Source organism: Artemia sp. Qi Xiang Cuo, chromosome 1 (assembly GCF_049724085.1).
Source record: "Artemia sp. Qi Xiang Cuo chromosome 1, ASM4972408v1, whole genome shotgun sequence".
Taxonomy (NCBI): domain Eukaryota; kingdom Metazoa; phylum Arthropoda; class Branchiopoda; order Anostraca; family Artemiidae; genus Artemia; species Artemia sp. Qi Xiang Cuo.
In genome coordinates this window covers 95,312,418-95,338,354 of record NC_142794.1, presented here as the reverse complement: position 1 = coordinate 95,338,354, position 25,937 = coordinate 95,312,418, and the positions used below count along the sequence as shown (strand labels likewise).

General features: G+C 34.3%; 1 protein-coding gene across 1 annotated transcript in view; it reads left to right on the top strand.

Annotated features, from left to right (window-relative positions):
- Window positions 1-25,937, top strand: part of N (neurogenic locus Notch protein) — a 107,714-nt gene that overhangs the window by 46,160 nt on the left and 35,617 nt on the right. The window contains exons 8-18 of the mRNA XM_089092680.1: window positions 1,447-1,683; window positions 3,072-3,202; window positions 5,733-6,108; window positions 8,689-9,252; window positions 10,948-11,242; window positions 13,643-13,962; window positions 15,583-15,786; window positions 18,399-18,586; window positions 19,857-20,036; window positions 22,129-22,339; window positions 23,746-23,993. Of these exons, the coding sequence (XP_088948806.1) occupies window positions 1,447-1,683; window positions 3,072-3,202; window positions 5,733-6,108; window positions 8,689-9,252; window positions 10,948-11,242; window positions 13,643-13,962; window positions 15,583-15,786; window positions 18,399-18,586; window positions 19,857-20,036; window positions 22,129-22,339; window positions 23,746-23,993 (2,954 nt within the window). The remainder of the gene's footprint in view (window positions 1-1,446; window positions 1,684-3,071; window positions 3,203-5,732; window positions 6,109-8,688; window positions 9,253-10,947; window positions 11,243-13,642; window positions 13,963-15,582; window positions 15,787-18,398; window positions 18,587-19,856; window positions 20,037-22,128; window positions 22,340-23,745; window positions 23,994-25,937) is intronic.

Below are 25,937 nucleotides of genomic sequence, written 5' to 3'. Positions count from 1 at the left end.
CAGTCACGCTTGTCGATAAAATCAAAATTAAGCGCGACTACAGCGCCAATTACGTTCGCTGTTCGTAATTTCTCAAGTTGAATATTGTTCAACGTTCAAACATAAATTTCTTGACTGACCAATTAGTCAAAGTTTCAAACAGACTTTTTATAACTAGAAAAGACGGAGACTTCGATCAGCGGTTTTTTCTGTCCGGGAGAGAACTCTGTCAGGAGTTAAGAAGACTTAGTATTAGTAGAGAACAGTTGGACACGAATTACTTTTGGTGCAAACTCTTTAAACTTATTTCTAGCAATTTTAATTTTTTGCTTTTTATTGACAAGTGTGACACTAAGGTCAAGAAAATTGCATTGTCATTCATGATATTTGGCCTTCTTTATCGATAGATGTGACTATGATGTGGCACGGGCATTAGATTTCCTGTAATTGCTCATTGGTCCTTGCGTTTCAGTCATTTTGACAAAAAGTCAAACTTAAGCGTAAAGAGCGAGGGATCGAGGAGGGGACAGCCCCTTTCATTTATGGAATAATTTATGGTCGTTTTAATTTTTAATGTTGCTCCTTGCCTTTATTTGAAAGGCTTGCCATTTTTATTTAATTCTTAATCATGAATCAGTATTTCGGTCACATGTATTTTCGCCACTGTATTTTTGTTGTTGTGTTTGTGTTGTCTCAATTATCTGTTATGGAAGTAAACTAAAAACAAAATGTACATAAACTTGGCTTTCCTTTGCCAATAACTAGCTTCTGCATTGTTATGATTTTTTCATTTTCGGGAACGAAAATAGAAGACATCAAATTACATTGATAGGTTTTCTGATTTCTATCTCTATTTCCTTGCCACCTTTTTTCTCCATAATTTAAATATTAAGTTTTGTAAGTCTATTGTGTTCTTCAGGGGCGTAATTTGCTATGGGGCGGGGGAGGGGGACTGCCCCTCCCAGACCTCGGTTTGCCCCTCCTCCCTCCCACCCAGCTGAAATTTAGTTTCCTCCGTAATCTTGTCAAAACTTAGATATCAACAGAAACAAGTCAGTTCTTTTTAGTACAGATTTAACTTTATAGCACTTTTTTAATACTAAGTGGTACTTTTGTGGCACCAAATGGCTTATTTTTTAGTTTTTGCTGTCATTTTTGCTTGATTTGGGGAAATTGGCTCCAAGTTTGCCCCCCCCCTCCAGGCTTTTGACGAAATTACGCTACTCGTGTGCTTAATAGGTTTCGTCTTTGGAAAACCATTGAATTCTGCTTGTTTTCCTGTTCTAATTTTATCTCATAAGGTAATGTGGTTTGAAAAAAAAAAAAAAAAAAAAAAAAAAAAAAAAAATCAGACTTCGCAATTTGTCTTGCAGTGTCGACAATAGAGGAGGTCCATCATTAAATCAAAACTGAAATTTTGTGTAGATACGCAGTTTTTTTAAAATATTAATAAGCCTAAAATTCTAGGTTACACTGGAACGCATTGTGAGATTGACATTGACGAATGTATGCCAAACCCTTGTCATAATGGAGCAACCTGCATCGACCTTATCAAAGGCTTCAAGTGCCATTGTCCTCCTGGTTTTACTGGAAAAAGATGTCAGGTCAATATAGATGATTGTATTTCTTCTCCCTGCCAAAATGGAGGAAGGTGTAAAGATTCAATTGGACAATATTCTTGTGAATGTATTCCTGGCTTTACTGGTAAACATAACTTTTTTTTGAAACGTTATACTTGAAAGTGGGGAGCGAGGTGGGGGGAGGGGGGGTCGTAACGGTATTGTCGATGTTTTCTTGTTAATTTTTTGTGCTGAAGATTTCCAGTCATAATCGAGAAAGAAGGGGAGTTTTGTTGCCCCTAACAAATATTATCGTAGCACCTAGGATACTTAGTACTTTTGCTGTATCTAACCTTCATTAAATATTCTTTATGAATTTACGGAAATATCCATCAAGCAAATGTCCGAAAGAAGCTATTTTGGGTCATTACAGTTTTCTTCTTGTCTCTTTTTTGATTTCTTTTTGTTTAAACATGTTCGTTTGTACGCAACCAATTTCTGATCTGATTTCAGCATCTGATCTAATCTGATTTCAGTATTTCTGATCTGATTTCAGTATTTCTGATCTGAAAGGAGAGTAGATTTATCGGAAAATCTGGTATAACTTCCAATTCCGACTGCTATTTCGTTTTCATCACAAAGGATTGCAGTGAATTTCAGTAGAAAATGGTTTGGCTTCTTTTCATCATTTAAAGGGCATGGCGACAGTTTTCAGTAAATTAAAATCGATACGCCTGATGCTGCATCTTTTTTTAGGATCGATTAGATTAATCTTGCATTTGAATCTTGCAAAATCCCTGACCTGATGAAGCGCGAACCGCCCACGATCGTTGGGACGGTCACAAAACAAGTTTTAAGCTAAATAGCTAAGCTGGAAACATGAAAATACATTCAGAATAATTTTGGAGAGTAAAATATAAAAACTTGCAAGAAACATGATAACAAATATTAGTATTTCTGTGGGGTCGTTCACAACGGCCGACAAATGATCTAATCGTTGGCTCTGCGACGATTGAAACAAAAGATAAATGAAATAAATACGAATATATATATATATATATATATATATATATATATATATATATATATATATATATATATATATATATATATATATATATATATATATATATATATATATATATATATATATATATATATATATATATATATAATATCAGAGTAAAAAAAAAAAAAATGAATTAAATAACAAACACGAAACGCAAAGGATTTAAAAATTAAATGTTCTGGCTTTTGGATTAAAGAGTAAATAAATCTATGTAAATAAAACAACAGAATTTAAAGATAGAATTTTCTGAATTTCAGATTTAAAAGGTATGGTGAGATTTTCGGTGGATTAAGTTCGAAACACTAGGTACAAGAGCATTTTCAAAATCAGTTTAACTAAATATGTTTTCTGACCCCGGACACTTTAGTGTTGGTTATGTGTCGTTTCGAGGCCAAGTCTAAAATAAATATATTTTTCCTTTTTTTCAGTTATTCTTTGTTGTAAATCTAATTATTGTTTTCCAGGTTTGAATTGTGAAATAAATATAAACGACTGCCAAAGCTCACCTTGTCAAAATGGAGAATGTATTGACGGCATCAATGGATTTACATGTAAATGCAGGTCTGGGTACAGTGGGAAATTGTGTGAAACACAGGTAACTCAACCCTTGTCTCTCCTCATGTGTCCAGTTATTCAGAACTCCTGCCCCTCATATCACCTAATCGGGGCGCGGTGTTCAACATCCATACAATATGGAGATCAGTGTTTTAATGCCTGTATAGACTGCTTGTAGAGGTTGAATTTTCCACTTATAGCAGTTTGTCAAACTTGCTGCAAAGGAAAAAACGTGGATTAAAAAGTACTGATAATATTTTATTTCAAACTCAAACTAATTGTTATTAGATTAATCACTTTGTAGCAACAGACTCTGAATTGTATACGGTTAGGGGTAGGGGCGATCGCGTTTCTAAAACTGAAGCCTGTTTGAAACTTAAAACTTAAAGGATTTTATTTAAAAAAAGGAAAAGAAAATTTAATTTAAACAATCCCTCTTCAAGAGAGATTTGATTAAAGAAAGAGATTAGTGCACAAATCTCTGTCCATTATTTTATTTGTATTGCTTGTCAAAAAAGTTCAATAGTCTTTTATTGACACTAAATTGTTGAACGTATGCTGTGCATGCTATGTGGAAAATTGAATTACTTCATGCGGAGGGAGATAGATAAGGAATGTCTCTTCTTTTAAAAACGAAACTATGAATGTTTACTATTTTCTTGTCTGCATTGCTTAATTGGTGATACCGATTATTGCAACTTTTGAAGGTCCTGTTGCGTTCTTTTTGGTTATCCACGTTGAATTACATACTTGTAACCATAGTGGATTTTTTTACAGCATGTACTCGAAGTCAGTGTATATCATTAAATAGTTAAACATGAAAGCACCAATTTTCCAACTTGATACTTTTCTGTTGATTAATTGACATAGGTCAGTCATGTTGCTATATTCTTTGCAAGGTCTCATCATCTTTGGTGTTATATAGACGGCATATCACACGTGTCTAATTTTTAAATTTTTTGCCACTTCAAAAAGTTCACTGAATTTTCATAATTTTTTTTTGGATTTTTCGTGGAAAAATATCGGAAAAACAATAAATCTAACCAACCTCAGAATTTGAAGAATACTTTTCCTTTGTATATCCATTAAAACAATCCTTTTCTCCTTCATTTGCGTGAATTTACTTTACTTAGCTAATTCATCATTATGACAACTGCTTATTAAAATGCGTGTGATTAAAGAGTCTTACTGTTTAAAAAATAAGTTTATAAAGTATCCAATTTAAGCCAAGTGCAGTTACTTTGAAATCTGAATCACTGCTGATTCAGCTTCAAAAACTACTAGGTTCAAGAAAGAAAAAAGCTGAATGCTTTCTATAGTGACATTTTAATATGTAAATATGGCCACCACAGTATTGCTAATAAAAGACATAGTATAGTTTATAGCTCAGGGCCTGAACAGTTTCGAAACATAATGTATTGAAACTGATCTACAAGAAACCATATGTTTAAAAAATAAGTAATTTTCATATTTTATGATACTTTCCCCTGGGACTGCCTCGCTCATGTCCCTATATCTTTCTTTTATTAACATACTAAGAACTGGACCAAAAATCTGAAGACCCTTTAGACTTAGGTCTATCCACGCTGACTGGCGCATAATGCGACAACAGTGCCTCTCCACGACGACCTCTCTTGTGCTTTATGCCTAAGATCTTCGAGTGACAACCTGGACAGCGCAGAATCCTTCTCAAAGCAGCGGTCGAGCATTGCCCGTTATCGCCCGCGTCTTCTGACGCTCAGAGGAGTCTAACACCACACGTCGTGAGGGAGCTGGTTTTCGGCCATCTGTTCCCTGTTACCTCAATAACTCCATCGGTTACTTGTGATTCTATTGGTCACGGATGGCTGCTTTGTAAAAAGACCCCGCCTCAAAATATAATTGCACCTATATTAAAAGACATCCAAAATACAAAACAGAAATGTTAGTTCATTTTGACATTTTTATTCCTCAGCACAACTCGGCCAAGGTCATAATTTTTTGTATAGATCAGAATGAGGGTCTCCTTTTATTGGGCCTCCTATCTCCTTTTCTTCTTTTATGGGAAGTGATCGAATAGGAAGCCACTTTGTCTCTTGTAAATTTTCCATCTGGCTTAATGGTTACAATAGCACCAAGAAAGGAAACCAACTTGATGAAAATCTTCAACTTGTTTTTCCTGCTCCTCCATTTTTTCTATTTGCTTGCTAAGAATGGTCCATTTCATAGTTCAATTATTATTTTTTAGATTTGCCGATACGCTGTTAAATTTCTCTGTGGAAGGAATAATAATATCTTCAATATCTCTAAATTTATTCATTAAAAAAAGGCTATTTTCCCCACTCTAAAGTTTTCTTTATTCGAATATTCACTAGTCAAGTTTTTTCTCTAACCAGGTATAGAAATATAATATATAAATATATTGGATGACTGAATTAAAACTTTAGGGATTTCTGTTTGAGTACGGGGGTCAATTGGGTCGTAATTTATGTTGTGAACGGGGGGAGGGCAACATAATTCATCTCAGCGCCTTGAAGAGGACTTCAGAGATTTCTTAGAACTTTGAAAAAGCAGCAGTTTTCCTCTTTTAGATAAACGAATGTGAATCAAATCCTTGCCATTATGGAGGCACTTGCGAAGATCTGATTGGAACATACCAATGCCACTGTCCGTCTGGAACTTCAGGTCCAAACTGCGAATTCAACGTCAATGAATGCTCATCAAATCCTTGTTTGAATGGCGCAACTTGTGCAGATGAGATAAACAAATACACGTGTAATTGTCGACCGGGATACACCGGAGGCCACTGTGAGACAGAAATAAATGAGTGTGCCTCTAATCCTTGTGCCAATGGAGGAAAATGCATAGATTTAGTGAACGCTTTCAAATGTGAATGCCCCCGAGGATATTACGATGCACGTTGTCTTAGCGATGTCAACGAGTGTGAAAGTAATCCATGTACAAATGGTAAGTATTTTTAAAATAAAATAAGAATAATTAAAGGTACTGAATTAAAAATCTTAATTGAAATGCTTATATAATTAAAACAAATATAAATATGCTTTCATATATCATATGTCGTGTCAATATCGTTCTACTATATTAATTTTTTATACATAATAAATATTTTAAATGTTTAAAATAATAAGGGCTAGTATTTATGAAAAAATTTAGTAATTAGAAATAATTGAGGGTAAAGTCAATAAACGCCAATTCGGTATTTCCAATGTAGTACAAAACTGGGTATAAAACTTGGGAACTGAAATTGAAAGCCTTGCTACTGAGCTGTTACACATTTGTTTTTGCAAATGTGTGATTACTGTTGTTCCGACTAGTATACCAGGAAATTTCGGGAAATTGAATGTAAGAAAATCAGACATCCTTCTACTTAACACAAGTTCTAGCGCACCACAAAAGTGGTGTGTATGATTTATTATTAAAGGTATATTATATTATATTTATATGATTATTATATTTATATGTATTTTTATATATGTTTTTGGAGCTTTCACTGAAACTCTGATAATACGGAAGACTTCAGTGGTTGTTGGTTAAGGAAAATATCGATCAAGTAGATAGCTTCGCTTACCTAGGCAGTATTTATCAGTAAAAACGGTGGGTGAAGTGAAGATGTTAAAAATAGAATAGTCAAGGGTGTTTTTCCACTGTTGAAAAAAGTTTGGAAGAATAGGAAGATAATTCTGCGAACCAGAATTATAATATTGGAAGCTACAGTAGTCAAGCATGGTTTGGAAGCATGGGTGCTCCGAAAAACGAAGGAAGATTTTCTATATGTTTTCCAGAGACATTGCCTACGGATTGTTTTGGGTACCCGACTGACTGATAGTATCTCAAACAGTAAGCTGTACGAAAATTGTGGTTCAATCCCGCTTTCCAGGGCTGTAATAAGAGAAAGGTTGACTTGGCTAGGGCACGATCTGCGGATGAAGGATGACAGATTGCCTAAGATTGTCGTTTTTGGGCAACCGTCTAGGGCCAAACGAAAAGTAGGTCGTCCCTGGCTTGTTTGGGAGGATGTCATAAGGAAATATTTAAGGGAAATTGGAACTTCCTGGGTTGTTGTGAAGAGGTAGGCTCGAACAGATTGGGATGGAGAAAGACATTTTAGCCAAGTTTTCCGCTGTGTTTCTCAGTATTTTAGAGCTAGATTCGAGATTCAAAATTAATGAACTGGTTGAATTTGCGAAGATTAGAATAGACGGTTTTATTTTTAAATATGAAAATATTTTTTTGTAGAATTTAATAAACGCTTGAGGTATGTCTTTTTTGTTTTTTATGCGTTCTATTCAGTTATTTTTCTATGTCTATTGTGATGGTTTTGTATTTCGTAAATTGTTTATTTGCTTGATGGTTTTTACTTCTTCATTTACTTATCTTCTGTGTTGCTCGAATTTGAGCGGAATAAATAAATAAAAGAGGCAATAGCCAGTGTAAAGAAACTTTATAGTAAGTAGGCAAATATTCAAAAATTGCACTGACTATACTACACCATGATTTTATATCACCATACTGTATGGACACAGAGATTATGGATCTCAATTTATGCTTTCGAAATTGGCCAATTTTGCACAGAAAGTTTTTTGGATTAACAGGTTTTTCGGATAATTTCAGAGGTCTTATTTTCAGAGAAAATAAAGCATGAGGGAAAAAGTACAAAAAACGTGTCTTATGAAGGTCTTTTGTACCAAAAGTTTTCAACTTTTCATAGTTGTTTTTTGTTTTTGTTTTTTAGAAAAGAAATTGCTAGATCTACTATTTATATGTAGCCTAGATTCATTTACGAATTTTTAGTTTTCATTTTATTTTCTGTCACAACCTGAATCTTTCGACCCTGATGCCTAATTATTTTGGCTAGCAAAACCAACAGCTTTGATCAATTAGCTATCTTTCCATAGTTTACTCTTACGAAGGTGATACTGCTTAATTTCTTGCTGTTCCCTTTAACTAATTATGAAAATTGACGAGTATGAAGATAAACAGCCATTTTTGATCATAATATGATATTATAATTTATTTTCTGGTCTGACAGGTTTACCCCCACCCCCTCCCCCTTGCAATTTACATGTATTTTTATCGTTTAAGAGTTTAATATAACAATAAAAGAGAGCAATCGGACAAAGGTAAAAAACCATTTCTTGTAAACAAATAAAGCTAAGTTATTGCAGGAGTCAAATTATTCTCTGGTAGCCCAAAATAACCTTTCCTAGTGAAAAAAACAATGCTCAATTGTAGTGAATAGTGGTGGGGGGGGGGGTAAAAAACTAATGGTATTCGTTTTTTGAAAGGCGTTGGAAAGAGCTTTCCGTTTTAAGAACGTTTCAGCAGACTTCATATAATTTCGATTACAATCAGACATATTAGCCAGAATCAACGCTGGAAGCTCACTATCTGTCTTGCCTTATCTGTCAGAATTAAGCCTAGCAGAATGAGTTGACAGGTTTGTTCGGCATTAAGATAGAAATTTCTGTCAATGATGTTTTTATGTACAGGACTTTTGCTTATTGATTTATCATTTCATTTTTCTAGGGGGAAGCTGTGAAGATGGTGTCAATCAATACGTGTGCCACTGTAGGCCAGGATATGGCGGCCGTAGATGCGAGCTTGATATTGATGAATGTGCAGCAAACCCATGTCAACATGGTGGTGTGTGCAAAGACGGATTAAACTTCTACAACTGTAATTGTCCACCGGGTTATAGTGGCAAAAATTGTGAAATAAATATCAATGAATGCCAAAATAATCCTTGCAGACATGGCGGATCGTGCATAGATTTGGTGAATGACTATCAATGTGTTTGTGCATTACCTTATACTGGCAAAATTTGTGACAGCGAATTAGACCCATGTGCTCCTAATCGCTGTAAGAATAATGCTCAATGCAAGCCAGCTTTTAATTTCTTGGATTTTGCCTGCACGTGCGGTCTTGGATATACTGGACGTCTTTGCGACGAAGATATTAACGAATGTGAAATATCATCTCCCTGTAGGAATGGGGCCACCTGCCAAAACACTAACGGATCCTATATCTGCAATTGTGCAAAGGGATATGAAGGCAGAGATTGTCTCACAAATACCGATGACTGCGCTTCTTGTAAGTTAGCTTTTTGTAACTATTGTCGTTAGTAAACCCTACGGAATACGGTTACCTTTCCAACCAAAAAGATGTTTTGCACCATACAGAAGAGTTTCTCCAAAAGATAGCTTGTTTTTCTGGGTTATTGCCCCATGTTCGGTGCATAAAAACTTCAATATGCAGCATTGAAATAAACATAAAAAAAAAATCGAAGAACAAATTATAACTATCGTTGGTAATATACACGTTATGGGAGAGAAAACCATGTAAACCATGGCATATTCTTTTGTTGAATGCGCCTCAGATGCTAATTGTTTATGCTGTAATTGGTGCTTTTTTAGTTGATTTAATCTAATGCACAGCAGCAGTATATGGGACAAAATGCTAGTTCAATGTATATAGCCTGACCCATTTATTTTTTTTTATAGATCTTTGAGTCTCATTATACATTACTTATTCCAAACAGTCATAAGATTGTAAAATGCACTAAGATGCTTTAATATATGGGTCTATTTATAATCGTGGTAAAATTTTTACACATCATTTTACAGCCTAGAACTCAGTTGTTCATGGTTCTAAATTAAAACTAAATTTCATACCGCACTTTTGTGAAGACAAGCCAAGCATGCATGAACTAATAGAAGGTAAAGAGAGTTGTATGAATGTAGCATGAATAAGTAGGATGTATCAATATTGAATTTTAAGTTAAATCGCTGAGCAATTAGGATAAATGAATAGAAGTTTTCTGAGTTACTGCTGACGACTGAGCAAATAACCTATAAATACTAATTATTATATTATTATTTAAATTAGAGACCACGCTTATTGAAATTAGCAAATCCGCGACACCAGTAATTATTAGTCCCTTTGGGTCAGAGTATTCACATTTTCTGGGTATTCAATTAGTAATATAAAATATAAAATTCCTTAATGAAACATAAAACATAAAAAAAATGTAAAAAATAATTTTACAGGTGGACAAAATTTTCTTGGGGGGGGGGACTTCCATATGAAAATGAATTCGATTTGTATATCTTTTCCGACTCTTGGGATACATAATAGACAAAACTTAATTAGTTAATTTATATAAATGTAGGGTAAAGGACATCTTCATTCAGTCTTGGATTAACTGTACTCTGGAAAGCATGACGTTTGAAAAAATTGATGTTCATGTATACTGATTCTGTGTATTATTGTGTTTTCGGTCTACTTACTCGATTCCCTAATGGCAGGGAATTCTCGGGTGAATTTTTTAAGGGAGAATTTGCAATTCTAGGGGTTGTAACTATGGAATCTAGTGGTTGTAACTATATATAAAGAAGGAAAGAAATGTTGATAATAAATATAACGGGAACAAATACTATAGTAATTTCTATTTTATTTTAGGTCAGCAAGCGTGATAATTGACATATTTTTATCATGCAATGATGTCAATTTTAAAATTAAATATAGGGGAAACATTACATGTGTGCAACTAACAAAATGGTTGCTAATTGTGTCGAGAACAAAACATTTAAGAGTGGAGTAACAAAGCCTAAAATTTAGAAACAAAATTTATTTGGTTCAGTCATAGGAATATTTTTTTGTTATTATTTTGGTAATATATGAGGATATTGCAATGTTCTATATCTTATATTCCTTTTTTGTCTCTTCAATTCAATGATTGTTGGTAAACTTGCCGTCTCTCCTTTTCTGTTATGTCTTTGTTTTTAGTTCCCTGTCAAAATGGAGGCACCTGTTTGGATGGTATTGGAGACTATACATGTCTGTGTGTTGATGGTTTTGGTGGTTCATACTGTGAAATTGACTTGGACGAGTGTGACTCCAGCCCGTGTCAAAATGGGGCCACTTGCCGTGACTATGTGAATTCGTATACATGTTCGTGTCCACTTGGATTTTCTGGCACAAATTGCCAAACCAATGATGAAGATTGTACGCCATCGAGTTGCATGAATGGTGGCACTTGCGTTGATGGGGTTAATAGCTTCACTTGCTTGTGTCTCCCAGGGTAAGATCTTCTTATTTTTTCATTTCCTTTTTAATGGCTGGTCAATTTTAAACGTTGGGAGAATTTTCCGGGGGGGGGGGTAGTTTCCTGTCGCCAGGGGGAATTCCTGAGGGGAAACACGCCTGACTCCATACTAAGGTAATCACATAATAAATCCTAAAATTGTATGTGCACCTGCTAATTTAAATTATTTACAATAATCTGGTAATGGCTTAAAGGATCGAGTTTAATCTGTCTCCCAGGGTAAGATCTGTCTCCCGCGGGTAGGAGTGTTAAGCTAAATTTAGGATTTACTTAGAGGGACAAATGTAAATGAAAAGACACTATGGGTATCCAGGTCATCAAAACAGCATGTCTCCAATGTCTTGGGAACGGCTTGAAAGGTGACAATGAAACTTTATGGTACTGTTGAAGTAGAGAAGGAGGAGGTTGAAGACAGGAGAGGTCAATTTCAGTGTTAAAGGGGGGGGGGGAAATGGGCAAAACATTTTATGCACGGTTAATGCACTTTCGTGTTTCTCCCAGGGTAAGTGTTGACATCTTTGTATCCTAACTATGTTTGTTGTTTCTTAAAATGTAGTTTTTAGGCTATGTTAGTTTGCCTCAAAACTAACATCACTTATTTGATTTTGATGTACTTGATTTGAAAACAATACGGATCTGTGTGTATCATCAAGATTACCACAAAACACCTTAGTGATAATTGTGAAAGTATATCGTAACGTTACGTTATTATTTGTCATCGATTCCTGACTTTCGGCACACACAAAAAAAAAACATTTCCACCCCCAAAGCTATTGGTAACGAATAAGGAGTGTGCAAGCTAGCACTAGCTTGTTGTCGCTTGAGCCTTCATGAAGAATGTTCTCTACGATTTCAATAGTTGGTAATCTCTGTGTTAGAGGTTAAAATGAATCCTCTTCGCCTTCGACGACATGTGACGTATTGCAACGTTGTCCAGTTACTACGCATCACACCAGATAGTGATATACGAAATTTTTGGGGTAACGAGTTAGTAGAAGTTATTGGCCCAAAACGTCCCACAACAATGGCCGCAACCTTAGTAAATAAGCATGTGAATGACCAAAAACAGGCACATTTTCAATAAACCATGTTCATTGAAAATTCTTCTGTGATCCCAGCGCAAAGAGTCATATACCTACTTTTCTATTTAAAAGTTTGCAGTGGGAAGGGAGTGGTATTAGAGAGGTCAAGGGCCAACTTGGTCTTCCAATTGTAGGAAATGAAAACCCTTGCTTAAATCTTGTTTTAAAAAGGTCTACGTTTCTGCTAAAATTTGATGGTGGGGATCTTGGAGAGGTACAAGCCAATCTTGTGTGAGATGCCAAGCTAATTTAATACAAACAAGGTGGCAGTGGTTGTAAAAATTTGGCAGTGGTGGTGATGAGTGGTTAATTCTAGGTCGCCATATTACTCGCTGCCTCCAATAACACGAATTGAAAATGCTTGCGTCATCACCCTCAGACAAGTTGCAACAGGTCTTACTTTCTGCTTGAAACTTGATAGAAGGAGACTGTTAGAGGAGGGAAACGTTTATAAGAAGATCCGGCGTGCACTTTGTGCCACCAATCACGCACGACTCTTCCAATCTATACAAGGTGCTACCATAATACCTTTGTAAGAGATAACACTAGTGTAAGATTAAATACAGTTTTTCTGATATGTACCATAGCAGTTGTCAGCCACTAAAAAACCGGAAAAACAGATATCATATACCCTGAAATTGCTTGTGGAAAAAGTGCAAAACAGCAGATTTATTTTTGATTTGAACATAAGAAACATGAAAAAAATAAGACCTTGATAAAGTATTTGTTTTTAAAGAAAATTCGACTGATAAAAATAGAAAAATCATCAACAGTTTCTGAAAAATAACAGAAAACTCGAAATTCCAGTCATTCTCACCTGTCTCGCTGGGCCAAAACCATTTCTAGTTGGCACGACTGAATAGTTTCTGAGCCATTGAATGTGTTTTTGTTTCTAAACAAAATAAAAAAACAAAAACAATCGATTCAAGGTCCTTATGCTTTTTCTACCATAAATCTTAGTGTAAACATAAACAAACCTGACAGTCTCATGAAAGCATGGATCTTAAGATACACTCTTTCTACTTGGTTACTTTTAGACATCTATAGTATAAGGTATATAATATGAAGTAAGAAATCTATACCTTTAGGAGACATCTCTGTGTTAATGAATAAACAAAATATACTTTGTTTTCTGTTTTTTCTTCAAGTTTTTCATTTCACTTTTGGTGAGAGCAATGTCATGTGTAATTCTACAAATCTGAATGTTTAGTGCTAGCAGTTGACTTTCTCAGGAAAAATATTTCTAGATGTCTTGTATTGAGTATCAGATCTATACAGAAATTTCGAATTTCAGATTTACTGGATCCAACTGCCAAGTCCGTATTAACGAATGTGATAGCAAACCTTGTTTACATGGGGCCACTTGCATTGACAGACCAGGTCATTATCTTTGTCACTGTCCATATGGTTTCACGGGTTCTAGATGTGAATCCTTTGTTGATTGGTGCAGCCTTGGATCTGGATTCGGAGGTCCTGGTTCAAGTCCCTGTTTGAATGGTGCTACGTGTAAGCAGGTTAACCAGACATACACATGTACCTGTTCCCCAGGATGGACCGGAATGCTGTGCGATGTTGAAATGGTCTCTTGTAAAGATGCAGCATTTAAGAGAAAAGGTAATAGGTTCTAGTCCTGTCTTTTTTTCTGCTAATGACTCTGCCAGTTCATCAAACTGCCCTTGAGTTTTTCTTAGGCTATATTTAAAGCTGAATAAGTAGGTTTCAGCATCATTTCAGCTTCTGCTACTACTTAATTCTGTATTTAAAGGTTCTCTCCTACTCACTTAATTACGAATTAAAGGTATTTAAGGGTGTCTTATCACTTCTATTTTCTTGGTGAAGTTTGTCCACCCTAACTGCTTTCTCTCTTGAACTTTCGACTTTTTAATGTAATCTTAGTTTCCAGTTTTATTTCATTACGCTTTCTCAGACGGGTTCCATTCCATAAATCAAATTTCATTATACAACCTGTTGCGCAAATAGACTAAAATTATAAATTAAGAAAGGGCCAATTTCTACGTAGTTTTTGCTCAGGTTTTGTATCAAAACCCTAGGTTTGTATCAAAACCCGAGGTTGAATTATCGGGTTTTGTATCAAATTCCGGAAATAAAAAAAAGAAGAAAAACAGATAATTCGATTTTAAACTACGAAAAGTATCCCTACACGACAGCATTGGCTCTACCTATTTGTGTACAGTGAGAGTATAGTCAGTATAATGGTAAATTCAGACATAAATGGAGAATGGATTTCTGAATGCATACTATATTGCTGCTGTTTTTCGAAGGTTTCAGTTTGAGCATGATTACACCTGTTAAATATCTTCTTTTTCAATTATGGTAAAATGAAATCTAGAAAAAAAAAGGTTTCCTAGGGTAGAACTTAGCGACAAGGATGATTGGCAAATATGAAATTATTTGCACTATTTGCGTCACCTTGATGAAGTTTAGAATAGGGATACCAGTCCTTGCACTTGGTATGATTTATAATTGTTCATTATATTGCATAATTTGTTTCTTGCAATGAAACTGTAATAAATTAATTATTAAGTATAAACATATGTGCACACAGAAGGCAGGGGGGGGGGGGTATGTGCAAAGTTTCGTAAATTAAGAGGCCTCATATAATCATATAGGAGTTTTCAGAAATTTGAATGAAAAGAATTTGGCTTATAGCCTTTCTTCATATAGCAACACTTTTGCAACATATTTCAATGACCCTTGCGATATATCCCGTATAGCAATATATCTGCAAATATTTCTCTATATTAGTTTCCAAAAGCCCTTGCCAATAGTAATCCTAAATGCTATGAATATCACACATCGAAAGAATCTGTATTCATAATAATTTCAAAATAACAATATATATAAAGTGTAAAGCTACACATCAAAAGTTATCTTCATTAAAAAAAATATTTGGGTAATTTTTAAAAGGGAGAGAAAAATTGGAAAAAGGGGGGGGGGGTGATTTTGATATTATTCCATCGAATTCAGCGTCTGAGAACCTTAGAGTGAGAGTTATTCTTTGTTATTCATTAGCAATGACAGTATCTAGCCAGCTGCACTCCTTCGTATTTTGCAACGGGTCAAGCATCATGTTTAAGGGGGTAGGCGGATGACAATTCGATTATTTTTCGCTCTTGGCCATGTAAACTCTGATTTTAACTGTATTTATTTTATGTGCTGTTTCTTCTCTTAGTTATTATTCAAGAACCTAATTTATTGTTTTTCTTTGTTTAGGCGTTGGTTTAAACGACTTATGTGGTAATGGTGGTCGCTGTGAAGATATTGGTAACAGTCACAGATGTCACTGTGCCGATGGTTATACTGGATCCTATTGCCAGCAAGAAGTGAACGAGTGTGAATCTGCCCCTTGTCAGAATGGCGCCACATGCAATGATCTTATTGGGTCTTACTCGTGTGACTGTCCTGCCGGATTCCAAGGTTCGATTTTTCACGCTAATACTGTTTTTTTATTGTGTTTTAATTGCTATAATGCGTCGATATTCTGTAAGCTGCAGAGCTGGAAGCCAATTTGTATACTTATCCCTACCAATATACATTTCAATTGAGAAAGCAAAATCTTATTTTGCTGTTAAACCTACCAGTAATGAGCTAGTAAGCTAAGTGTAGAAGGGTTAGGTTTGCTGATAACCAAATTTCGTTGGGGGAAAATTGTTTTTGCTTATTTTTACGCTGGATTATACATTTAAAAAATCTGTCAAAGAAAGAAAAAGACTACAGTCACAACCATAACACAACTAAGCATTTTAAAACCGTAAACTTTTTGAACTTTTCTTTTTTCAAAAAATCAATATAGATTATCACAATTTATAAAATACTAAGCTTTTGTATTATTTAAGACACCCAAGTTGCTTGGGTTGAGGTGTATGGGGGAAGGGGAGGAGGAGGAAGGAATTTTATAAAGAATTTCACGGCAGCAAAAAATTTGTGTTTGTTTAAAAAGGGAGGAAGGGACGTGTGTCTTGGTAATATCTGTTAATACACTTTTGGAGGACATCAGGGTTACCATGTAGAATACACACAATATCTATTACCATATTATTTCTATGTCCCGTCATTACTACATGTAAAGCGTACATGTGATCACCGGGTTCTGCTATGTACTAAAATTGGAATTTGAATTTAAACTAATATGTTCCTCAATATTTTTTTCAGCTATCTTTTTGCTGTTATTCTAACTTGATTAAAAAAAACAAAAAAAAACTTATAAACACGATTCGTCAGTAACAGCCGCTGAAAAGGTGGTATAAACATTCAAATGTATCACAAATTTGGCGGAAACCAATGAGACAAAATAAATTTTTTGAGTTCTAAGTAACTGAAGCTGCTTATAAAATAGTGTTTGAAACATTTAAAACAATACAAATGTAAAAATTTTTAAATAGTATAATAATCCATCGCTGTATGTAAAACTAAAACATGTGAGCATTCAATAAATTAGTTCTTAAAGGCTTTCTCCATTAATTTATGTAATCTTATTGAATGGAAATATAAAAGACGGAATAATTATGTGTTGCAAGTCGTATTTTCAAAATTTTCTTTATTAATTGAATTTTAATATTTATGCTTATTTTTCTTGAATAATTAATCAAACTTGAAACATCAAAGTTATGAGGAAGAATTTTGGAACCATCGAGTCTGCATGCCCTCCCTCCCCCCCCCCAAAAAAAAAGAAGGAAGTGTGAAGCTATGATAACAATCTAACGCCTTTATTTGTTAGTGTTTAAAATATATGTACTATAATCAATAATTTTGTGTTATTTGTGAAACCAAAATAAGTGGCCAGTATGTACACTAAAATTTTCAGATTTCCTTTACTCGTTTAATTATTATAAATGTGAGTGCAAATACAGAAATACCATTCTTGACCTATTATCCGGGTAGATGGCTTGCCTTGTCCATGCGATACTTCAGTGTACCATCCAATCCTGGTGAGGAACGTTTCATTGTCATGAACGTTTCAGCAGTATTGGGATTTTACAGGGTCGTCTCTTATTGCAAGTCGGATCAGTTAAAGGTTCGTTTTTGCTAATAATACTAATAATGCGTTCGAGCATTCCAAGATTATTTGTCTGATAAGCCCGATTACTTATCCTTAGCGTTTCACGAGGCGTAAATGACCTCAGAGGATTACTACTTGAAACGACCTGGATTAGTTGTCGTATAAATTACACCTGCTGGCTTTAGGAAATGTAGGATTACTGAGGATAAGTGACGTCAGATACAGACAAAAAATTTATATTCTTTACAAACGTGGGGAAAACTATATATAAAATTATATGCAGAGAACAAAAAGGGACAGTAATTATGAAACGTGAAACACCTTCAGGAGTTTGTAAATAATATATGCTTGCAGTGAAGTACACACGATTAATGTCGTTAGTTGCCTATAGCGTTTCAGTTGACAAGTTGCCGGATTAGTTTTTGCTGATATCCTTTACGGATTACACCCGAGGAAATTAATATTCAAAGGATAAGTCGGATAAGGGACGCTCAAACGCACTATTTGAGTTACCGGTTACTTTTGTTTCTGGACGTTTCATGTTGCTATTTGTTTAGATTCTTAGCCTGATTTGCACTCTTGAGTTTCTTCAACTTACCTATGTTTTTGCTGAAAAACAACAACTCTTTTTCAAAATTTCGATCAGTTGGATATTTTGTTGCAGGTCAGATTTACAAACAAAATTATTTATGACTCCATTTACATTATAGTTGGGTAGAAGTTAGTATATGCAAAATTAGCTTATTATAGCATCACATAACTAACTCATACTAATAAAATAAATTGATTCTCGGATATATTTTGTGTTAAGCACTTGTCATATTGAATTTCATTGCTATCCTAGTAATTAACCCTAAAATTCTCCATATTGCACTATTTCTAATTGATTTAAATCTTTTGAATGTGTCAGGCCACGTCCCACATATTAATTTATCGCAAAAGTCTAGCCTTTGCATTAGAGATCAACAAGGGCAAAGAGTGGAGACATTTATCTTTAACTGCATCGTATTGACTAGTCTCTTTCTTTTAGGTCACCACTGTGAATACAATATTGACGACTGCTCGCCAAACCCTTGTCGCAACGGTGGAACCTGCCATGATTTAGTTAACGCCTTTAGCTGTTCATGCCCTCATGGCACATTGGGAATCTTATGTGAAATCAATGTGAACGAATGCTACGAGGGAGCTTGCCATCATGGTGGAACCTGCATTGATAAGGTAAGTTTGGATTGAAAAATACAACATCAGGTCTTTGCCAGGTTAAATCAAAGTGTAAATTAAGTTTAAATTCATTTCCAATGAATTTGTGGGCTTGAGAAAATTTGTATAGTTTTGCAAAAAAAGGGATAAAAGTCCCCAAAAAGCCGAGTGATTTTGGAGAAAATTGTATAATTAAATTCAATGTTTCAGAACATCAAATAAGTGAGGTTTCGAATCCCCGTCCTCAAGAGAACGGAGATCAGTTTTTTCTCCTGAACAGAATAGTCAAATATGCTTTTTTCTTCATTTATTTCTTCATTATATGGCTGTAGTGAGAGAAGGGTTGGGATGGTCACGACACATTTCGTGGATAAAGGACAACAGATTGCCAAATGTGCTTTACGGCAATCTATCCAGGGCCAAACGAAAGCCGGGTCATCTTCGAACGGGGTGGGAAGGGGTTGTACACAAAGGTTGTTTCTTGGAAAGGTAAAAGAAGGAAAACTGCGTATATTGGGATGGAGGAGGAGCGTGTGCGGCTGTGTTGGCGTCAGGTCCCTTGGTACTGTAGTGAGTTGTTAATAATGATAATCGTAGTAGTATTAAGGAATGCTTTCGGTAAAGAACTGTCTTACAGACGTCTGAGCTGTTGTTCGTCTGAGGCTTTAATGGTGCTCTTTTGTTTTATTTAGAAAAATTAGTTTTATTTATTTAATTACAAACTTAAAAGGAAGAGAAATAAGTATAATTGAAAGAAATGTAACTTAAATTGAACTAAAAGTAAATGAACAATTAATTCAAACTTGATGCGAATGGAAAATATCATATGGGTGTGATATTTTTTTTCCACTAAAACCCTTCTTATATTGAAATTGTTACTTACCTAATTGTTTTTCAATACGTCTGAAAGAAATTAGCCTGCTTTTAAATGACGAAAATATAAAGGAAAACTAATGGCTTATTCGTCTACTAAAATCAAATTGATTCATTGATGCTTCTTTAGCATGGTTACGGTTCTATAAATACCCTGCATATTTGGATTATGAAATCAGACTACCATAAATTTATGTTTATTATTATTATTACTATTAAGTTCTTTTATACATAGAATTTGCTCTCCATACTTTTTAACGGTAAGGAGGTTTATCTGTATATAGATAAATATGGAGGTTTCTCTATACTTAGAGATACATTAGAGATAAATATAGAGGTTTATTATATACACATAGAGGTTTATTTAACGGTAAGGAGGTTTATTTCCATTGCAGTTGTGAATTTTTTCTTGCAGGTCGGTGGCTATGAATGTCGGTGTCCTCCTGGGTTTGTGGGTCCACGATGTGAAGGCGATGTCAATGAATGCCTTTCAAATCCTTGTGCTCCTGACGGCACCCAAGACTGTGTCCAGCTTATTAACAATTACCGCTGTAATTGTAGACCTGGGTTTATGGGTAGACACTGCGAGTCAAAGGTAAGAATCCTTCTGTACTTACCCCAAAGACACCAGCACTGACAACCTTTTTAACAGATTATAGATAGATTAACAGACTAAATTAGTAGATTATGGATTATATTAATAGATCAAATTAATTGATTATACAATCGAAGAATGTTCCACTTTTAAAAGCTTGAGCCGCCCGAAAGGGAATCAAACACTTTGCATAATGAACTGTTAGTATGGAGTGACTCGGTCCAATAGTAACTGAAATTCTAAAAAAAAACGACGTTAAAATTAATGCATGAAAATTTTTCTTTTTATGCCGATTCCAAATGTATTGTATTAATTAAGTTTAATACTGCTCATCAAAAGCTACGAGCCTGAGAAAATTTGTATGATTTTTGAAGAAAGGGGGAAAGGACGCCAAAAAGTCAAGCAATCTTAATAAAAATTGCACCATCAGATTCAACGTATCAGAGAACCCTACTTGGATGGTTTAAAGCTCCAATGTAAAAAAAAATAAAAATAAATAAATTGTTTGCCATTCTTTCGCATATTGACATCCCATTGCACTCTTCCTTAATTGTCTGATTTCATTTTGAAGAAAAAATAAATCCAAAATTCCATAGAATTTGTCCTAGAAAAGGCAAACTTCTTGATTGCGATTAAAGCTTTATGTGGTAGTGTTACCTTTCTCTTCCAGCAAAAATGATTACAACTTATTTGAAATTCAGTGAAAAAACTTAAAACATATATATTTCAGACATACAGCTCAAAATATACAAATATAAAAAAAAATAGATAGCAAGCAACACAAAAGAACTATATTATTCAGTGAAACGAAAAAAATAAAAGTCGGTTGGCCTTGTTTAGGCTGGCGCCAAAATGACTTCTATCCTTACGAATTTTTGCAAATGCTTCTAACTTAAGCGCCCCTTTTATATATTATTAAAATATAGGATATGGAATACATCTTCCAATTAATGTTATAAACAACGTGAACAGTTTTTTAAGTATTTAGACCTGATAATATTGGATACAAAGTTTAACGTCGTATGACATTTTGACTCGTCAGTGTCAGCTATTGACATTGAAAACACAATAAAACACAGGAAAATGCTTTTATTTTAGGTAGAGTGAATTATCGATTGACTTGCAATTAGATAGATTGACACTTTCTCAGACGTTTATTTTGTTGACTAAGGTCATAGAGAAGATAAAAATGATCAGAAGAAAGAAAAAAAGACAAAGAGACAAAAAAAGCTAAAGATAAAATTTCCCGAAATCCCAACATCTTTGACTAGTTTTGTAGATAATCTTTGCATAGTCTGTGAAGCCATAATTTCTGTCCCTTTTATTCCCCCTTTCACTTGCTAAAGGGGACTCCCTTACAATAAATCTCCTATTTAGATTATCCTACTGACAGTTTCAATGTTGTCCTGTTTGTTTCGGTTGTGCCGCCATTTTTTAGGAATTCCTGACATCTTTTGAAATTTCTGAAAATTTATTTTTGTAATTTCTATTTTTTATTCTCAAGTTTAACTTATAGAAGGTATCAATCCAGGATAGGCTCTAAATTCAAAATCTTTCCACTAGATTTTTTTTTCAAAACGCCTTCACAGTTACCATGGGCTGCAATTGGCTGTAAAGTAGGTTGCGGCTGTTGCCGCAATGACAGTAAGATAAAAGTTTTACTCTTAAAATGCCCCTCACTAGCAAGCATGGTCAAATTTGCATTTTTAGTAAATAAAACAAACACAAAACTAATGAAACTGAAATGTAAAATGAAATTAAGTGCCAACGAAAATGTAAAATGAAAGCTGATATTTCGTTGCACAAGGATTACTATATTAAAATTTTGGAATAGACAAACAAAATCGAAAATATACTAATGTCAAAGGACGAAAAGCCAAACTAAAAATAAAAGATTCTAGGAAGTTCAAATGGATAAAATGAGGTTAAGATCGAGTAAAACAATTCAAATTTGAATTCGTTTCCTTGTAATTTTCTGTTTTTTTTTTCGCCTTCAAGATTGTCATGCTAACCACATTCCTGCATTTATTGGTTTTCAGCGATTTCCTGAAATATTGTAAAAATAGTACTTATTTTGTTATGTTACTTTTAGGTTGATTTCTGTGAAAATTCACCATGTCAAAATGGAGGAATATGCACCAATTTGGAGAATGGAGGTCATTCTTGCATCTGTCCTACCGGATTCTCAGGCAAGAACTGTGAAAGGTCGGGCTCAGTTTGCGATGATCGTCCCTGCCTCAATGGAGGAACTTGTAGAAATTATGGACCTGATTTTGTTTGCGCTTGTCCGCCTGGTGTAACCGGTTTGTGTTCCTTATGCTCTTTTCTCTAGTTTCTAGTTTTAGTATACATATACATAGATGCATGGTTTTATTTAAATATACATATTGTGGTCACCGAAACTTATATAACCTAGCTATAATTAAAATTAGACAACTTGAAAGTTTTTTCTGAATTGGCTTATTCCTGACATATTTCCCTGAGTAAATTACTTATGTTACAGCCTAGTAGACGGGAAGACATTTTGAAAGTGGGAAGAAACTAACTCTTTAAAAGATGCTTTTTATTAACCTTTCTAACTTCTCTTAAATAGGACAACATTTGTTTTCATTACTGAATAAAGATAAAAATTTAATTTAAAATGTTCTCACGCAAATAAAGAACGACGTTAAAATTTCAAACATAAAGATATATTACTTTTGTGAGGAAACCAAGTGAAAACCTTCCAGTCAAAAACAATGCGCTGATAGTCTTATGTCTGGTGACTTTATTGAAGAAGCTTAAAAGTTTCAAAGAGAATCGGATAATTGATTTCATTTGCAATGTTATTGCATTAATGTTGTAATTTTAAGTTTATAATTAAAAGTTTGTCTAATTAATCGTATAATAAAAGTTATAATTAATTTTCTTTTTTTTGTTTTCAAGAATTATTTTAAGTTAAAATCCAGTCTAAGCAATATAGACTTATGTTACATTGGAGAAAGTAGGTTAAGTATTGGAAAGCATACGGGCAAAAGAACTCTACTCTCTATACCTTGGCCTACATTTTGAATTACCTGAGAAGACAAGTATGGACCAGTTTTTGGTAGAGCAAAAACAGTATCGCCAAACTCACTATCGATTAGTCCGTCCACCATTTTTACTCGTGTACGTATCTTATAAATGTTGACGTATGTGCACGTAATAGTGACACAATTATCCCCAAGATCTGTTTGAGGACCCTTACCTCTTCTGTTCTAGGCTCATTTTTGGGAAACTATAGAAATGGAAATATTTGAGCCCGATAGCATATATTTCTTCTGGTAGTATCTGCTAGTCTAAAAGATCGTCAAACATTGCCATCATGGGAAGTTTTCCGAAATAATGTAAATCGTTTCAAATCTGATGAAAAAACAGTGGAATTTACGGATGAAATCCTGGGGCTCTGAAGTTTAAACATTTCTTTGTAAAATAAACGTTAAAGTACTTTGGCTGTGTTATATAGTAAGCGTAGGCTTGTTCGTGAAATAGAAACTTTATATTAGATTGCTTTTCATTCAGTGACAAAAGTTGATTAAATTTTGACAGTTTCGGGGAGTTCCTTTTAAGAACTAGTAGCGTTATCTTAAAGCGTACGTTATCTTTTTTCAAAAGTCTGTAAATATATTTATATAATCACCATAGCGATTAGGTCCTAATTTCTTTTTTTTTATTTACTTTTTTTTATTAGGTGCGCTTTGTGAATTTCACGTACGAAACGAATGTGAATCTTCGCCTTGCAAGAATGGAGGCTATTGTTTTGATCGACCTGTTAAATTTGAATGTATTTGTCCTCAGTATTGGACTGGTAAGCAGTGTGATGTATACGATCTGAATTTTGCTGGGGAAATCGGAAAAGGTTCTGGAAGAAAAGCGACTATTCCAAGTGACCTTCCAAAGCAAAAGGAGATGTGTGCTCGTAACGAATGTCATCTGAAGGTAAAGCCTTATTATTCGTTTCTTTATCATTCAATCCTTTTTTTAAATGTAAAATAGACGCACTTAAAATTATTATTCCATTTACAAAGCAAAAGTCACTCCTCAATGAAATTCTGCTCACAAATCTTATTTTGTTTCTATTTACTGTTGACAGCAAATTTCATCGTGCTGCAGCCTAGCAGGGAACGAACTCTAGCTTGTGGTAATTTAAAATTTTGAAACGCGTTTTTATATTAAATGTCAAATGAGGAAAAATTGCCAGTTGAAGCTGATTTAGGAATTTCATTTTGGGTTGCAATATAATTAGAATCGTGTTCAACCCATTTTCTTCCTTATTTGTATATTGGTTAATTACAGCCTTATATAAATGCTTTTCAAAAAACCTGTCTGGCCACGGGAATGAAAAAATAGTAATGGGAAAACCCGTAGCTCATGAACCTTAATAAAAACCGCGGAAAACCGCGACCCCCCCCCCTCAGATTTTTTTTAATTAAAGTTTCAAATAAATCCTCTAGCCGTGATATGATGAGACGCCGTGAGACGCAAGATCTATTTGCTGTTTGTCGGTAATTAATCCATATGGCAAAGCTTGGCAACACGGGTTTTTGTCGTTCTTGTTTTACAAGTTCCTCTGTAAATTTTTTATATTCTCCAAATAATTTACTTATTTCTTGGTTTTGTCGTTTGAAGTTCTCCCTCACCCAGATATGATCCCAGAGAAATTCCTATAATCTGAGATTGCTTTGGGTTTTAAGAAAAAATTTTCTAGGGTTTGTTGTCACATTTTAAGATACTGTCAATCTTACATTTGCATAGAATTTCATTTCAGGGAGTTAGATAAGTCCTTCCACCTCTAGAAAATATATTTTTGGAAAAGTATAGGGTCATTGTAAAACTGGAGAGAGAAGAGGAAGATTAGGTTGGATTGGCTTCCTCCAAGTGCAGACGAACCCTTAATGTATTTCTGCGCAAGTGCCGTTTGTCGACAAATACTGGGCAAGTTTGTAGACAGAATTTGAGCTAGAAATTATAAATATGACCATTAAATTCCGAAGCTGAAAGCTTTGAAGGATGGTCCTTCCCCTATTTTTCCAAGGAAAAACAATTTTTGAAGGAATAAAGGCCTGGATGGTCGCAAACTACCAAATTCTAAAAACCTCCGACGCTTTAGCAGCACAACTTGTATTTTGACAGCTTTTCTTAGAGCAAAAAGTATTTTTATACTAAAAATGGAATTTTCTGACAAAATGTGCCGACAAATTTAAAGAGTGCCAAATGGCATGCTATTTTGCTACGGCACCTTTTGCACGTCCGGTTGCAAATGAAGAAAGTATCTAGTTATAGATTTTAGTCTTTCATTACCAGAATTTTAGAAAACAGTAGGTTTTCTTTCGAATATGTCGTAATTTTTAAGTGCTTTGAGGCTAAGCACTTTCGAATGTGCCGTCAAGTTTTAAGTGTTTGGAGGCTAAGCATATACACAGGAATACAGTAGGTCTATCCGTCTTGATTAACTGGGTAGGCAGGCGAATTCAAAGAACAAAAAATTGGCTAAACTATAATAAAATGAGAAAACATATGAAAATTTAGGAGTTGTGGACCTTCAGAACAGTCTTCGACGATTAAATAATTTCTACTGATATTTTAGGTAAATTTATTAGTATAATTATTATTAATTTTTAATAATTTTTTACTTTTTATTCGTAAATTTAACTTTAATAATTTAACTGTTTAGTTATTATTAATAATTATCAGGTGAATTTAGGTATTTTAGGCAATATTTTTTTTTTATCAAGGGAATTGAAGAAGCTAGCTCTTCTCAAGTGGATAATTTACCGAAAAATATAGAACGGTGTCTTTTGTGTTAAATCCTACGTGCCTGATAGAGACTGCCAGCATTAATTTTTTTGTGGATAACTCAGTCGTTAACTTTGTTGATTTAAA